At 39.0% G+C, this 17,265-nt stretch overlaps 1 protein-coding gene across 7 annotated transcripts; it reads right to left on the bottom strand.

Moving 5' to 3' along the window:
- Window positions 1-763: 763 nt before the first annotated feature.
- LOC120079742 (Small GTP-binding protein) lies at window positions 764-15,667 on the bottom strand. 7 transcript variants are annotated; one of them, XR_016530244.1, is made up of 12 exons: window positions 15,168-15,667; window positions 13,671-14,412; window positions 13,268-13,424; window positions 13,107-13,161; window positions 12,940-13,007; window positions 12,754-12,858; window positions 12,599-12,670; window positions 2,197-2,310; window positions 1,753-1,997; window positions 1,622-1,681; window positions 1,191-1,397; window positions 764-1,081 (listed from the first exon to the last, which is right to left on the bottom strand). XR_016530244.1 is itself a non-coding variant. In XM_039034100.2 (12 exons), exons 1-11 carry the CDS (start codon window positions 15,492-15,494, stop codon window positions 1,232-1,234), a joined length of 2,007 nt encoding a protein of 668 aa, XP_038890028.1. In that variant the 5' UTR covers window positions 15,495-15,667; the 3' UTR covers window positions 764-1,099; window positions 1,191-1,231. The 7 variants fall into 7 exon arrangements, 6 of the variants coding, with proteins under 6 accessions (XP_038890028.1, XP_038890027.1, XP_038890033.1 ...); XM_039034100.2 differs by having other exon boundaries at window positions 764-1,099; window positions 1,753-1,893; XM_039034099.2 differs by having other exon boundaries at window positions 1,753-1,893.
- Window positions 15,668-17,265: the final 1,598 nt, after the last annotated feature.

The raw sequence follows: 17,265 nt of genomic DNA, 5'->3' as shown, positions 1-17,265 counted from the left end.
AGGACTAAAAACAGGGTATTATCATTTAGGTCATCATTAGATTAGCATCTCAAAAATATTTTTGAATCCCTTGGATAAACTCATGATATAAAAGAATGTGTTAAAAGTTATGTAAATCATATTGAATGATTACACTCATGGTAGGAATGATGAAAGAAAGCTACAATATGTCAATCATATGATATAATCATTCTAGTCTTTTCTTTTCTTTTCTTTTTTTTTTTTGGAAGACTTTCTAGTCATTACTTTAGTAGTAAATATAGGTAAAGAAATATGTAAATAAGTATGGTTAAATGGTTAAAGATTATTAGATTTGAATCTTCATCGTATAATGTAATAGTGAAAGAAAAACATAAAGAAGTAAAGAATTGTTTGGTTTTTTTTTCTTTTTCCTCTTTTGATGGAAAAAAATCAATTACCTTTTTTATTTTAACCATTCTATTAATAATGGGTACTATTAACAGGTAATCGAAACCTATATGTTCTGAGTTAACAAAAAAAAAAACAATCAATTGTTTATTTGTTTAAGGACATTAATTTTCTACCAAAATATACATAGTTCAATTGGCATAATCCTCGTACTACTGGAAGAAGGTTCAATTCCATCACCATGTCAAAAAGAAAAAAAAATCATTAGTTTTCTAAAAACATTTGATAAAGTGTTATTAATATAGATTTTCACCTACACAAGGAATCACAAGACCAGAATCACTTGCATGCAAAAACCAAGGGAGGAGGTCTCTCTCACGCACCAATACAAAGGTTTGTTGGCATCTAATCAATAAAATCCATGGCTCATATTATAATCCAGATATCTCAAAATTTCAGATATTGAACCAATCACCTAAGAGTACAATACAAGGGAAAGGAAAACTAGATAATGATAAACAGCACAACAATACACAACAATACAGGTCTCTAATTGAGACTAATCTATGGTACCAACAATCTTCTGACCTTAGCATCTTGGGATTTGCCAGGACAGATCATTCTGTACTCTCCTCTTCCTTGCACTTTTCGTTATTTTCCCAACCAATTTCTTGTCACAAGTATAGGGAGAAGGGAGTTGTAAATGGTTAAACTGCAGAATGCAAGTTCACTGAAATATCTTAATCTTAATCTACGTGATTATCATTGAATACAAAGTGAATGTATTTCCAAATGTTCATGTAGTTAGATGAGAATTATACCAGTAATAAGTATGGTTCATTAATTTATCCGGATTTTCCACCTATGAGACCTTCAGAATTTCATTAAATGCTTCCTGAGGAATATCAACAGATCCAACACGTTTCATTCGTTTTTTCCCTTCCTTTTGTTTCTCCAATAGCTTCCTCTTCCGAGTAACATCCCCACCATAACACTTCGCAAGAACGTTTTTCCTCATAGCCGAAATCCTAAAATCAACATAAATAATTCAGTCCGACAATGAAAGTTGAAGGAAAATCAATGAGTAATCATGTAACAGTCTCACAATCAAAATAGCTTGTCTACAAGTTTCTATTTATTATTATTATTATATATGTATCCAAGGTATTATAATAAGCATTCCCAGATTTTAGGCCACTCATGCTTTAAATATGTAATAAAAATCTGGGTAAGTAAATAAAATAAGACTTACGTTTCTCTAGCAATAATCTTAGATCCAATCGCAGCTTGTATTGTTATCTCGAACATTTGCCTGTTCAGCATAAAAACGGCTCACGTCAAAACACAAGAATAGGATAAAAATAAAATAAAATAATCATATACCTGTCAATGAACTTCTTCAGTTTTTCCACCAATTCGCGCCCGACCCTTTGTGCCTTCAAATTATGAACAATAGTCGCCATTGCATCAACTGGCTGTCCATTCAATAGAATATCCAGTTTCACCAACTCTGCCTGTTGATACCTGGTAATCACACCCATCCATCAATCCATCGATATATGGATGACGCAATCATATCACATAACCTCGAAAACCTCAACATATCAGCGCAGCCAACTAAGAAGAGCCTATAATACATCAGGTTTTCACAGAACTGAGAAAACATATTAGCTAGAGACATTGATTATGAATCAATGTTGAAAAAGAAAATAATTTGACAAATTTCAACAATTAGTCATCTTTCATTATGCCCATGCAGAAAAAGACGAGGAGATTTGAGAGAAAAGGTTTATAAACGGAAATGAATAGAGAGAGCACTAAACTTACTCTGAATCCTCATAATCGAATGATGCATATCCTGATGTTATGCTCTTTAATTCATTGTAAAAGTCAACAACAATTTCCCTTAAAGGTAAGCGATACTTCATGAATGCCCTTTGACTGTAGCACAAAACTTGAAAGAATTAATCTTTACAAAAGCCACACACAAAAGACAACATATTAAGTTCTTAGTAAAATACAAGTAAAAAGTCATAAACGTTAACAGATTTGCAATAACAAGAGGCACCCGAAGATTCTAACTTCTAAGCTTTCAGAAAAAAGAACAAGAAAAATGAGAAAAGACATCAACGGAGGAAGAAAGAAACAAGAATCTAGTTTATTTATATTTCAAGTGAGATTTTATGCCTCAATCCAATAATTTGAGTTTTAGTTGACGATCATAGCAGGAATCACAAGAAAGTGGATACTCAATGGTGAGCAGCCGCTGCCACGCGAGTTATTTCACGTGGCAAGCATTCAAATAGGCACCCATAACATTACGTGTATGCAGTTGAACTTCAGGCTTGAGACTATGCAAAGTAATCGGTATGCAGATGTCTAATAAATTTAAGCAATTTTTGACAAATAAAAAACCTTTTATACAAATTTTATTCCCATCAAGTTAGATAAGTTGCAACAAAAACCATTAACGGCCATCTTTTCAAGGATTCCTTCTCTCCATTGGAATGGTTTATGAATTTGGTTTGGTTGAAATTAGGGTTTTGCGCTCTAGGGACAATTTTGTCTTTTTCATTGTATCCTAAGGTTCCCTGTTCTCTATTTAAGTTGTTGGTCTACTGTATTCCATTGTATCAGTTTCTAATAATAATTCTCTTATCCCGTGGTTTTTCTCCCTAATTAGGGTTTTTCACGTAAATTCTTGGTGTGCTATTTTCCTTTCCCTACTCTATTTTTCATCATGGTATCAGAGCATGGAGACGAAACCCTGGCCACCATTGAGGAAAATCCAATAGGAGAATCCCAAACCAATAACCCAGATATAACCACTGTTATCCAAAAAGCCATTGATAGATACTTCCAAACCCTTCTTCCCTACTTCCGTGAAGACCAGCCGCCGCCACCCTACCCACCGCCGGCCATTTCCGTCGAGCCAGCCGCCTCCCTCAAAGACCCAACCACCAACCGCACGCTACCCTTTCGAATCAGCCGCACGCAAACGAAGGGATCCTTCCGGTTCAGACATGCAAAGAGGAGGTCGACCAGCAACCAACCGCGCGAAACCGGTCCGACCGGGTCCCAGACGCTGCCGACCGAAGCTGTGGAGCACCGATCAGTTATACCCAGGGCCGACTGGACCAGATCTACGATGCCCGAGCTCCGATCTGCTATATTCGACGTCGATTGGTCCAGATCTGTGATGCCCGACGCCGATCAATCAAGTTTCCGTCCTTCGGGAGTGCCGCCGGCCTTCTCCTCTCAGATCGGAGCCTCATCCCAGTCTTTGCCGCACCAAAGGACAGATGAAAGAGGTATGGGTATTTTCCAGCCAGGTATGAGCAACCGAATGGGGCAGTGTTCGCCGATTATGGATAAGTTTGGAGGGGGCGAGTCTTCATCATACCACCAGGACCAAGGAAATATAATCCAAGATCGAATTACCCAGTTGCAGTTGCAGTTGCAGATTAAACAACAGAACGAGATGTTTCAACAGCAGCTTGCTGCTATTAGGGAAGCCATGGGATCAAAATCCAAGATCCAATCAGATCTAAATCCATACCCTGAAAACTCGGTAACTTCGTTCCATACTTACTCCTCAAATTTATGTTCTGGAACTATAGGCAATTCTTTTGGAATTATTATAGGGGAAAAGTTGAATGGTGATAATTACTTCTCTTGGTCCCAATCTATTAAAATGGCTCTTGAGGGCCGTCATAAATTTGGATATCTGACAGGTGAAATACCAAAACCAAGGATCGGTGACCCCCAAGAGCGAATGTGGAAAGGAGAGGATTCTTTGTTGAGATCAATTTTGATTGGCAGTACGGAACCTCAGGTTGGAAAACCTTTATTGTATGCAGCTACAGCCCGTGATATTTGGGAGGCAGCCTAGAAACTCTACTCCAGGAGACAGAATGCCTCACGTTTGTATACTCTACGTAAGCAGGTCCATGAATGCAAACAGGGAACGATGGACGTTACCGCTTACTTTAACAAGCTATCTCTGTTATGGCAAGAGATGGATTTGTGCCGTGAGATGATCTGGAACTGTCCTTGTGGAGGAGTGTTACATTATCAGTCTGAGGAAACAGATCGCGTGTATGACTTTCTTGCAGGTCTCAACTCTAAATTTGATACAGTGCGCAGTCGTATACTGAGGACCAGACCTATACCATCCCTAATGGAGGTCTGTTCTGAAGTTCGCCTGGAAGAAGATAGGTCAAGAGCCATGAACAGTACTCCTGTAACACCAACAGATTCCGCTGCTTTCAAAACATCAGGCTCGGTACAAGATAAACAGAACAGTAAGCCACCCCCAGTGTGTGAACATTGCAAGAAACCCTGGCACACTAAAGATAAGTGCTGGAAACTCCACGGCCGACCACCTAATGGTAAGAAACGACAGCCAAGTCGAGCTCTCGTAGGTGAATCTGTTACTAAAGATACTCAGACTCAGAACCTCCGAATACTACTACAGTGGGCGTAAGTGCAATCGCCCATACAGGTACTTTTCAATCTTTTGGTCTTGTGAGTATAACGGGTAATAAACCGTGGATATTAGACTCAGGAGACACAGATCACCTCACTGGTTCTTCTGATCAATTTTTATCTTATCAACTTGGTGCTGGAAATGAAAGAATCAGAATTGCAGATAGGTCCTTTGCTCCTGTTGCTAGCAAAGGACGAGTGTCACCCTTTGCCGGCTTAGTACTCCAAGATGTGTTGCATGTGCTAAAAGTGTCTTACAATCTGTTATCTATTAGTAAGCTAACAAGAGATCTGAAGTGTTGTGTTAGTTTCTCACCTGATGATGTTTTTCAGGATCTGACCTCGGGGAGGACGATTGGCACTGCCCGGCATGACAAGAGACTCTATTTCCTTACTGAAGAAGCTTCCTTTAGGCTATTTGATAGGACTAGTTTGTTTTCTTCTCATTTTTCCATTTCTGAAACTGATTATATGTTGTGGCATTATCGTCTTGGCCATCCTAATTTCCAGTATATGAACTATTTGTTCCCTCATCTTTTTCGCAATATTAATATCTCTAAATTGAAATGTGATGTGTGTGTCCAAGCAAAACAACCTCGTGTTTCTTTCTCTTCTCAACCCTATAAGCCGTCTAAACCGTTCACTCTATTCCATAGTGATGTCTGGGGTCCTTCACCAGTCACTACCATAACTGGGAAGCGTTGGTTTGTAACTTTTATTGACGATCATACTCGTCTAACCTGGGTTTTCCTGCTGACAGATATATCAGAAGTCACGTTAGTTTTCCAACAATTTTTCAATTCCATAGAAACCCAGTTCAACGCTAAAATCGCTATTCTCAGAAGTGATAATGGTCGAGAATACCTTAGTAACACCTTACGAGAATTCCTTATCTCCAAAGGTGTTGTCCATCAGAGTTCCTGTGCGTACACTCCTCAACAAAATGGAGTGGCCGAATGGAAAAACCGTCACCTAGTCGAAGTTGCCCGCTCTCTTATGTTGTCTACCTCTCTTCCCTCTTATTTGTAGGGTGATGCTATCCTGACAGCAGCCCATCTAATAAACTGCATGCCATCCCGGGTCCTAAAATTCCAAACCCCATTAGACTATTTCAAAGAGTCTTACCCAAACTCCAGACTTCTTTCTGATGTACCCCTTCGTGTCTTTGGCTGTGTGGTGTTCGTCCATACACACGAACCTAACCGTACCAAGTTTACCCCTCGGGCACAAAAATGCGTTTTTGTAAGGTACCCTCTACATCAGCGTGGGTACAAGTGTTATCACCCTCCTTCCTGGAAATATTTTGTCTCTATGGATGTGACCTTCGAAGATCATCCATTCTTTCCCAATGGTTCTTTTCAGGGGGAGCATTCTAGTGAAGAAACCAATTGGGGTCCCAGCCTTTCTACCTTACCTGAACCTGAACCCATCCTTGATGTTAGTGTCAACACCAACACACCCATCCTCCCAACTGAACAAGTCTAGTGTAGAGACAGATGAATGTGTGACTCTTGAGGACATGGTAGAACCTGAAAAAGAAGCTTCTCTTATTCCCGTTGGAAAAAATGTTGAAAGTGGGAAAATAACAGAACCAGAGGGAGAATGCAGTATGTCAGAAGAAAATAAAGATAGAGATGAATCCCTTGATCTTCCGATTGCCCTGAGGAAAGGTACGAGATCATGTACTAAATATCCGTTGCAAAGTTACTTGTCCTATAATAATTTATCTCCTGAGTTCAAGGCCCTCACTACAAGCCTAGACACAGTGGTGATACCAAAAAGTATACACACCGCATTGGAAAGTCCTGAATGGAAAGCAGCAGTTATGGAAGAAATGAAAGCCCTCGAGAAAAATCATACGTGGGATCAAGTCAATCTTCCAAATGGTCATAAAGCAGTCGGATGTAAATGGGTATTCACAATAAAGTATAAGCCTGATGGAACTATTGATAGATACAAAGCAAGATTAGTTGCCAGAGTTTTACTCAGACATTTGGGGTTGATTATTCAGAGACCTTTTCGCCAGTTGCAAAGCTAAATACAGTTCGGGTCCTCCTTTCTATTGCAGTTAATAAGGATTGGCCCCTTCACTAGCTTGATGTGAAGAATGTTTTTCTCAATGGAGAATTGGAGGAAGAAGTCTATATGAGTCCTCCCCCAGGATTTGAGAAACAGTTTGATCACCGAGTTTGCAGATTGAGAAAGTCCTTATATGGGCTAAAATAGTCACCAAGGGCTTAGTTTGGCAGATTTACCATGTTTATAAAGTCTCAAGGATATAAACAGGGTCATTCTGATCATACGTACTAAAAGGTCTGTATCTGGGAAAATCGTAGTTTTGATTGTTTATGTTGATGACATTGTTATTTCAGGTGATGATACCTCAGAGATTGACTGATTGAAGGCAAAGATGGCTGAGGAATTCGAGATCAAGGACCTTGGAAAACTAAGATACTTTCTCGAAATGGAAGTAGCTCGATCAAGAGAAGGAATTTCAGTTTCCCAAAGGAAGTATACTCTGGACCTGCTCAAGGAAACAGGTATGACAGGGTGCAAACCAGTAGATACACCTATAGAAGCCAATGCAAAGTTAAGTAATATGAGTAAACGTGTTCCAGTGAGCAAAGAAAGATATCAGCAACTTGTTGGGAAATTAATATATCTTTCTCATACTAGACCCGACATCTCTTATGCAGTAAGTATGGTAAGTCATTTAATGCAATCACCATACAAAGAACACATGAGGGCAGTAGAGCGCATTTTGAGATATCTGAAAACTTCTCCAAGGAAAGGCTTGATGTTCAGGAAAACTGAAAAATGATGTATCGAAGCTTACACCGATTCTGATTTGGCAGGATCTGTAGTAGACAGAAAATCAACATCAGGATATTGTACCTTTGTGTGGGGCAATCTTGTTACATGGAGAAGCAAAAAACAAGGTGGTGTTGCCAGAAGCAGTGCTGAGGCAAAATACAGGGCCATGAGTTAGGGAATCTGTAAAGAGATCTAGCATGAAAAAGTCTTGAAAGACCTTGATTATGAGCATACCAGCCCAATGAAACTCTACTGTGATAATAAAGCAGTCATAAGCATAGCAAACAACCCTGTTCAACATAACAGAACAAAGCATGTGGAGATTGACCGGCACTTTATCAAGGAAAGACTCGATAGTGGCAACATTTGTGTTACTTATATTCCCTCCAATCAACAAATTGCAGATGTCCTAACAAAAGGGCTTTCCAGACAGTTGTTTGACGCTTGTGTGAGCAAATTGGGACTTATTGACATCTACGCCCCAACTTGAGGGGGAGTGTTGAAATTAGGGTTTTACGCTCTATGGGCAATTTTGTCTTTTTCATTGTACCATATGGTTTCCCTGTTTTCTATTTAAGCTGTTGGTCTACTGTATTCTATTGTATCAGTTTCTAATAATAATTCCCTTATCCCGTGGTTTTTCTCCCTAATTAAGGTTTTCCACGTAAATTCTTGGTGTGCTATTTTCCTTTCCCTACTCTATTTTTCATCAGGTTTTATCTAATGCATTTTGATGAAAAACAAGAGTAGGGAAAGAAAAAAAGCACACCAAGATTTTACGCGGAAAACCCTAATCAGGGAGAAAAACCACGGGATAAAGGGATTCTTATTAGAAAACTGATACAAAGAAATACAACAGACCACCAGCTTAAATAGAGAAAAGGAAAACCCTAGGGTACAATGAAAAAGACAAAAATTCCCCTAGAGTACAAAATCTTAATTTCAACACTCCCCCTCAAGTTGGGGCATAGATGTCAATAAAACCCAACTTGCTCACACATGCGTCAAATAGCTGTCTGGGTAGTCCCTTTGTTAGGACATTTGCAATCTGTTGATTGAAAGGAATATAAGGAACACAAATGTTGCCACTATCAAGTCTTTCTTTGATAAAATGTCGATCAATCTCCACATGCTTTGTTCTGTCATGTTGAACAGGGTTATTTGCTATGCTTATAGCTGCTTTATTATCACAATAGAGTTTCATTGGAACGGTATGCTCTTGATCAAGGTCTTTCAAAACTTTTTCAAGCCAAATCTCTTCACAGATTCCCAGACTCATGGCCCTGTATTCTGCCTCAACACTACTTCTGGCAATACCTTGCTTTTTGCTTCTCCATGTAACAATGTTGCCCCACACAAAAGTACAATACCCTGATGTTGATTTTCTGTCTACTACAGATCCTGCCAAATCAGCATCGGTGTAAGCTTCGATGCATCGCCTTTCAGTTTTCCTGAACATCAAGCCTTTCCCTGGAGAGGTTTTCAGATATCTCAAAATGCGCTCTACTGCCCTCATGTGTTCTTCGTATGAAGACTGCATGAACTGACTTACCATACTTACTGCATAAGAGATATCGGGTCTAGTATGAGAGAGATATTAATTTCCCAACAAATCGCTGATATCTTTCTTTGCTCACTGAAACACCTTTATTCATATTACTTAACTTTGCATTTGCTTTTATACGGGTATCAACTGGTTTGCAACTTGTCATACTTTCTTTGCTCACTGGAACACCTTTACTCATATTACTTAACTTTGCATTTGCTTCTATAGGGGTATCAACTGGTTTGCAACCCGTCATACCTGTTTCCTTAAGCAAGTCTAGAGTATACTTCCGTTGGGAAACTGAAATTCCTTCTTTCGATCGAGCTACTTCCATTCCAAGGAAGTATCTTAGTTTTCCAAGGTCTTTGATTTCGAATTCCTCAACCATCTTTGCCTTCAATTGGTCAATCTCTGAGGTATCATCACCTGAAATAACAATGTCATCAACATAAACAATCAAAACTGCAATTTTCCCGAATACTGACCTTTTAGTAAATAGAGTATGATCAGAATGACCCTGTTTATATCCTTGCGACTTTACAAACATAGTAAACCTGCCAAACCAAGTCCTTGGTGACTGTTTTAGCCCATATAAGAACTTTCTTAATCTGCAAACTCAGTGATTAAACTGTTTCTCGAATCCTGGGGAAGGACTCATATAGACTTCTTCCTCCAACTCTCCATTAAGAAAGGCATTCTTCACATCAAGCTCGTGAAGGGGTCAATCCTTATTAACTGCAACAGAAAGGAGGACCCGAACTGTGTTTAGCTTTGCAACCGGCGAAAAAGTCTCGGAATAATCAACCCCAAAAGTCTGAATAAAATCCCTGGCAACTAATCTGGCTTTGTATCTGTCAACTGTTCCATCGGGCCTATACTTTAAATGAATGAATTTCGTCTATCAAACCATTACAAGTTTTTGGCGATAAAATATAATAATATAAACATAAATTTCGTATATCAAGTTTTTGGCACCGTTGTCGGGGATTGGCAATGTTTAGTGTTGAATATTTTTGTGGTATTTTGCAGGACAGTTCTCTGTTGTACTGTCTGTTTAACGCGGAGAGCAGGCTGACGGTTATGAGTATTGGGACTGAACCAGAATTCGAAGCCGACCTAGAGATCGAGCATACTTTTCGCGCACGAGCACGTCAGAACCGTATACGGCGAAGAAGGAACATGGCTAATAACAATGATAGGCCTAATAGGAATCAAGGGGTAAATCGGCCAGCGCAAGATCCAGTTTTCCTGGCAGCCGACCGCAATATCCCAATGAGGAACTATGCGGCGCCCAATTTGTATGACTTCTCGCCCGGAATTGCAAGACCCACGGTAGAGGAGAATGCAAGATTTGAGATAAAGCCGGTCATGCTACAAATGATCCAGAATGCGGGGAAATTTGGAGGTCTACAAGGAGAAGACCCGCACGCACACTTGACCAGCTTTGTTGATATGTGCAACACATTCTCTATTCCTGGCGTGACTCCAGAAGGAATTAGATTATACCTCTTCCCATATACACTTCGGGATGAGGCGAAGAGGTGGGCTCATTCATTGGAGCCAAATGAAATCAATTCTTGGGACCAGTTGGTCGAGCGATTCATGAAGAAATTCTTCCTGCATTGATTTCAAGAACTGGTCCCAAGAATTGATTTCATTTGGCTTCCCCAATCGCAGCTATCTGCTCATTCTGTTGTTTAATCTGCAGCTGCAACTGAGAAACTTGATCCTGGATTATACTCCCTTGGTCCTGGTGGTAAGATAAGTATCTCCCCTTCTAAATTCACCCATGACCGGCGAAAACGGCCCCAATCTATTGCTCATATTAGGCTGAGAAAAACCCACAGATTTGCCGTCGATTTTCTGAACGGCTGAGACACACAATGGGTAGGATTCGAGAAATAGGGCAGCGCCGGCGACTGAGACAAAGCGCCGGTGAAGATTTGGGTGCCGAAGACCGGGGGCGGCGTCAGGCGCAAAGAGCTAAGCGCCGATCGGGACTGGGTAGCGCCTATCGTGGTGCCGATTTGGTCGTGGCTGGTTTGGTCACGGCTATTTGCAGCTGGCGACTGGGTCTGGTCGCGATTGGTCTGATCGTGGCTGGTTGCGGCCGGCGACTGGATCTGGTCGCGGCTGGATCTGGTCACGGCTGGCGACTGGTCGGCTGGTTAGTCGTCACGTTGAAAGTGAGGAAGAAGGGATTGAAAATATCTGTCAATGGCTTTTTGGATAATACTGGTTATATCTGAGTTATTGGTTTGGGATTCTCCTATTGGATTTCGTCTCTATGCTCTGATACCATGATGAAAAACAGAGTAGGGAAAGAAAAAAAGCACACCAAGATTTTACGTGGAAAACCCTAATCAGGGAGAAAAACCACGGGATAAAGGGATTCTTATTAGAAAACTTATACAAAGAAATACAACAGACCACCAGCTTAAATAGAGAAAAGGGAAACCCTAGGATATAATGAAAAAGACAAAATGCCCCTAGAATACAAAACCCTAATTTCAATACATTTCTTTGGTGTAAATTTATGCATATCCTTTTACTCATTATAGCTTATCATTTTTCCTTTCTAATTGGAGAGCTTTCTTGTAATCACCTTTAGATGGTGGGGATTCCCCTATTTCATTTATCAATGAAATGTTTGTTTGTTCTTTTTGTTCTTGAGTTCTTTTGTTAGGAGGTATCCTATCAGAAAATTGCAAGAAGTTGTAAAAAAAATACCAGACTACTCCCAAATAATGTAAAAAACTTTGAACCGTCTTCGAATTATATTATAAGGTGATGTATATATGAAATAGTAATACAGACTACCAATAAATTCAACAGAGAATAGTTCTTACTTTTTTTTTTTTTAATGCTAGCTTGGCTCCTTTCGGGTGTTGCATTTATTCTCAATAAAAACTTATGTCTTAATAGAATAAAATAAATTCAACAAAGAATATTTCTCTAACATTTCAATAAATAGATGAGATTGCTGGTATTAAAGATGTACTAAACTTGGGACAATTTTTTAATCAGGATCAAGGCAAAAATTGAAGATACGAATGACGTTTGGGGGAGCAACATTTTTTAATGTTGAGAAAGCTCCTTAACAGATGCAACTTATGTTTAGCCTTTAACAAGTTTTTAAAAATCATAGGATGAATTAATGAACATTGAGAGGCCAAACACAAAACTTCGACCGTTTTGAAGCTGGTTCAATATCTGAACATATCCAAGTGCCTATGCAGCTGGTGCTTGCTTGCAGTGTTAAATGCATGTTTTTCTTTTTCTGGTGATTTTCCAAATGGGCATATTATGTTAACATGGAAGCACCAGAAATAACAATAAATTTTACTGCACCAAAACATATAACATTCAGTTCTTTGTTACCTATCAATGAATGAGTACTCTAATTGTTGACCCCTCCGTTCAGAACAAAGTGTAATTACAGCCCCAACATATCTGCAGTAACCAAGAAATAATTTTGAATGATTTAATACGAAAATTAAAGGGGGCGAAGAATAGAAAAGAGTATGAGAGCTTACTCACTAGGAATGATAATTGTAGCCAATACTGTAGGTTCCCAGCCAGCAGTCACTCGCTTCTTGGGATTTGATGGCAAGGCAGAAGGATTCTGAACTTGAACTTTGCTTAAAATGGGAAGAAAGTACTAATTTAGCTCTTGGAAAAGAATGGGGAACATAGAGAAAGGAATATGCCACTGAGATAACCTTCCATCGGAGTATTCAAATATATAGGGCACCGTTGGAACAGTAGAAATAACATGAGCTCCATACTCCTGTCATCCATCAGAAATTACATGAATTCTCAGTTTCTGATGACAAAAATGGGCCTATATTGTATCTGCAATATATTAATAATGAATAAAAACTGCCACCTGTTCAAGCCGCTGATGAAAAACATCCATGTGAAGTAATCCTAAGAAACCACACCTGTGTATAGGACTCAATTATTATGGATTCACATGTATGAAAAATTAAATTAATAAATAACCATTTTGGTAGCAAGAGGAATCAATTCAGTCAGCGGATGCCAAACCTAAAACCAAGCCCTAATGCTGTGCTAGTCTCCTTAGTTACAGAGACACTGGCATCATTACACGTAAGTCTCTCTATTGCATGGTTGAGTGCATCAAAATCTGACCCATCTGCTGGATACAGACCAGAGAAAACCATGTGCTTTACAGGCTTAAAACCTACAAGGAGGGAAAATGTCACTAAGAGGCAGCAAACAAAACACACAGGCCATTGCATACACCAACATAGCAAAAAACAGAAGAATGTTACTGAAATCTTGTGTTCATAAAATGTATCCCATCTGTTCATCTAAATAACTGTCATTCATTAGTATTAGAAACAATCAAGCTTTACTTTTGACAGATATCTCTTATTGGGACTGAAAAGAGATCTAAAACATTTTGAAAAAGAAAATATAGAATTACCTGGAAGGGGTTCTACGACAGTTTTACTCTGATGAAGTGTATCCCCAATTCGTGCCTCTTTAGTAGAACGCATTCCACTCACGACATAACCCACTTGACCGGTAAGAAGAATTCCCGTACTGGTAAGTTCGGGATGCATGATCCCAACATCCAAGACTTCATAAGCTTGACCAGTGGCTGCAGAAGAAATCTTATCCCCCTTGTGCAGCACACCATCAACAACAGCAACATGGCATATCACTCCCTTGTATTCATCATAGTACGAATCTAATAAAAGCATTCGCAAAGGTGAAGAGCTCTTTCCAGGAGGTGGAGGTATGCGCTCTATGATGGCAGGAAGAACGTGCTCAAGACCTTGCCCCGTTTTGGCAGATGTCAACAGAGCATGTGTAGGTTCTAGATCAAACATTGATTTCAGTTGAGCTTTAACACGATCAGGATCAGCAGTTGGCTGGTCAATTTTGTTAATAACTGGTATAATTGCTAAATTAGATTCAAAAGCAAGATAAAAATTAGCCACTGTTTGTGCTTGGACACCTTGGGCAGCATCCACAACTAGAAGAGCACCTTGGCAAGCTGCTAAGGATCTCGATACTTCATAGCTAAAATCAACATGGCCAGGGGTGTCAATAAGGTTTATCAAAAATGGAGGCTGTTCGCTAGTGTTATTACCAACAAGATTATGCTTGTGAAACATTGTTGCAGTCTGAGCTTTAACAGTAATTCCCCTCTCCCTCTCCACCTAAATAATTGGGCTTCATCAAGTTAAAAAATGAAAAAACCAATAAGGCAATCAATTATGTAGCATAAGATGACATTAACTACAGAAGGTAAGTTTCCCGCCAAATAAAAGAAAAAAGAAAAAAAAAATCCCCATGCTGAGTTAAACAAAGGCTTCGTGGAGAACAGAACAAGCTCAACAAAAAAACTTTCAAGCAATCATATCATGGATACCTAATTGCTCAACCGATTCAGCACTATTAAGAAGAAATAAGCATCTGACAACAATTTTTTTAATGAAAACCACAACTTTCATTGAGAAAAAAATGAAAGAATACACCGTCCTAAAAAAATAAGCCCACAAAAGGGAGTTTCGTCTACAAGTAGGACTCCAAATAAATGGAATAGTGTTTATAGAGTAGTTACAAAAGGCCTTCGAAATTGAAGCCACAAAGAAACATAAACACAAACAAGGGACCAAATTTCTCTAGATCCCCTAAACAACCTACTATTCCGGCCACCCAAAAAATCCATAAGATCGCACACACATAAGCAAATGACGGACGTTGGCAAACTTAGTTTTTGCTAGTTAATTTGCCAATAGACTTAACAGTAGTTTAAGCTCTTATGTTCCACTTCCACAAACGTATGGTTTCTTGTTAATTAACGCAACCAGACTAAAACAAACAGAAATATCATCTACAAAAGTTGGCAACCATACGAAAGGGTAAAAAGAAGCCATAATCCAATAATAATCGCTAAGCATGACTAATGAACCTGCAACTTATCGAGGTATTGAGGCTGACCATGACCTCGTTTAATAGTACCAGTGAGCTCCAAGAGACGATCAGCCAGTGTAGACTTGCCGTGATCCACATGGGCGATTATAGAAAAGTTCCTAATTCGTTCGGGAGGGTACTGCGTTAAATCAATACCAACTTCTTTGACGTTTTGGCGAGAAGGAGAACAAAATGAATGGGTCAAAGCGAAACGATGAGGACAAAGCCTAGAATTTACAATAATGCTTCTAAGAAAAGAGGAGGTTCGCCATAGATGGAAGCATTTAGGTTTTATGTTTTGAGACGTTTTTCTCAGAAAACCCATTGTTGGGGTTTTGGAGCTGTCGAACCCGAAGGTCCTGAACCAGAGGAGGGAAATGCTTTGCTGCTTGGTCAGATCATGGACGAACGACGATGAAGCTCGAGCTTGATAGCCTTACGTAGAACGACGTCGTGTAAGCATAGAGGTATTTAGGGCGGAGGAATTGATTGGACTTGAGAGGCTCAGTAGATTGGTCCGTTTTATAACTAGGGCGGCCCAAGGCCCAAGTCTTGAGTACTAGGCTGAGCCCATTGGAAACTTAATTACAGAATAATTGCAATCAGTAACATTTTTTAAAGTTAATAATTAAGTGTGTAACAGTATTTTTTTTAAAAAATAAAAATATAAAAAAATCTATCCGTGATAAATTCCAATCACGATATAGTTTGCTATTGATAAACTCTAAGAGTTGATCTAAATTTTACTATATCTATAAATTCTTTTGTATCGTGCTATATATGCTAATATTTTGGGTCTGAGTGCTATATGTACAACTGCTCCCTACATTACAATTATTTTGTAAGAGTAATATTTAAGTGTAGTTCAGGTCGTACTCATTTTACATGCATCTCCGACAATTACAAAGGGTAAAAATATTGAAAATATTTTTTGACAAAGAAATTGTCACGTGGCAATTTGTAATTGGATACTTGGTGGGTTGCACAAAAATGGGTGCATGATAGCTCTCTAAATGAGCTATCTTTCTCGACCTAAATCATGCTAGTTCGTTGGAATTTAATGTTTATTTGAGTTCTTAGACAGGTTATTAAGCCTAAGAAGTCATTGAGACGGTTCAGATGCAATTCAAGCATAAACGGAGCAATTAACAAGCAAAACAAAGGATTCGAGCATTGGCAACCATGCCGTTCATACGCATGCACCTAGGACAGAAGAAACATAAGCAGCAAGCGCTACGACGCTGCCCTGTGGCATCGTACTCCTGCCTATCTACACACACACATTGTGATGCACACGGTGTTGCGCACGACGCTGTGCCTGAAGTCCGTCAGTATTGCGACGCTCTATCGATTATTATAAATACCATCTTCATTTTAGGGTTTCTGGATCACCCATTCCAAACTACGAGCCTTTTTATGAGTTTTTCTTTACCGTCTTACCTTTTTCTTAGTTTTAGGTTTTTTTTGGATTGTAAATAGCTCGATGCTTACAAGCCTCAACTATGTATTCTCAAGGTATGTAATCGTTTCTAGTTTTATTTTGTTTGTGGATTTGGATGAACCTTTTTATGAGAGGATTTTTTTTTTAAATGTATTTATTTCTATCTCTCTTGCATCTTTATCTATTGAATCAATCTTTAGTATGTTTGAATGATTATGACTGACAAACTGATTGTTTACACTTGCTAATAGTTGGAAACTTCACATCTAATCTGTAATTGTTAGGTGTGGCTTGCCAAAGTAGCATGGGTTATCTCATAGGTGTATTTTTGTTTTGCGGCGTTTTTAGGAACAACGTATGGTTGTCTTGAGTAACTTAGAGATAAAGAATAATCAAGTAATTAATCAACATTTCCATTAACAAATTGTTGTGGCTTAGCCCTAGACCTTAGTGTATGTGCTTAGGTTAATTAACGAATGCATTTCATTGTTTGTTAATCAACATGTAGCTTTATCAGGATATGAGCCTTAATTAATAATTTAGGATGCTTAATGTTGGCTTTTCCACTTAAGTATGTCATGTAATTGAGTAGATAGAGTACATCCTAAGACCATAATTGTGAATTGGTTTATTCTACTTTCATGAATTAAATACA

This window comes from Benincasa hispida, chromosome 6, assembly GCF_027475165.1.
Source record: "Benincasa hispida cultivar pf3 chromosome 6, pf3_genome.v1.1, whole genome shotgun sequence".
Classification (NCBI taxonomy): Eukaryota; Viridiplantae; Streptophyta; class Magnoliopsida; order Cucurbitales; family Cucurbitaceae; genus Benincasa; species Benincasa hispida.
This window is presented reverse-complemented; position numbering and strand designations above follow the sequence as displayed.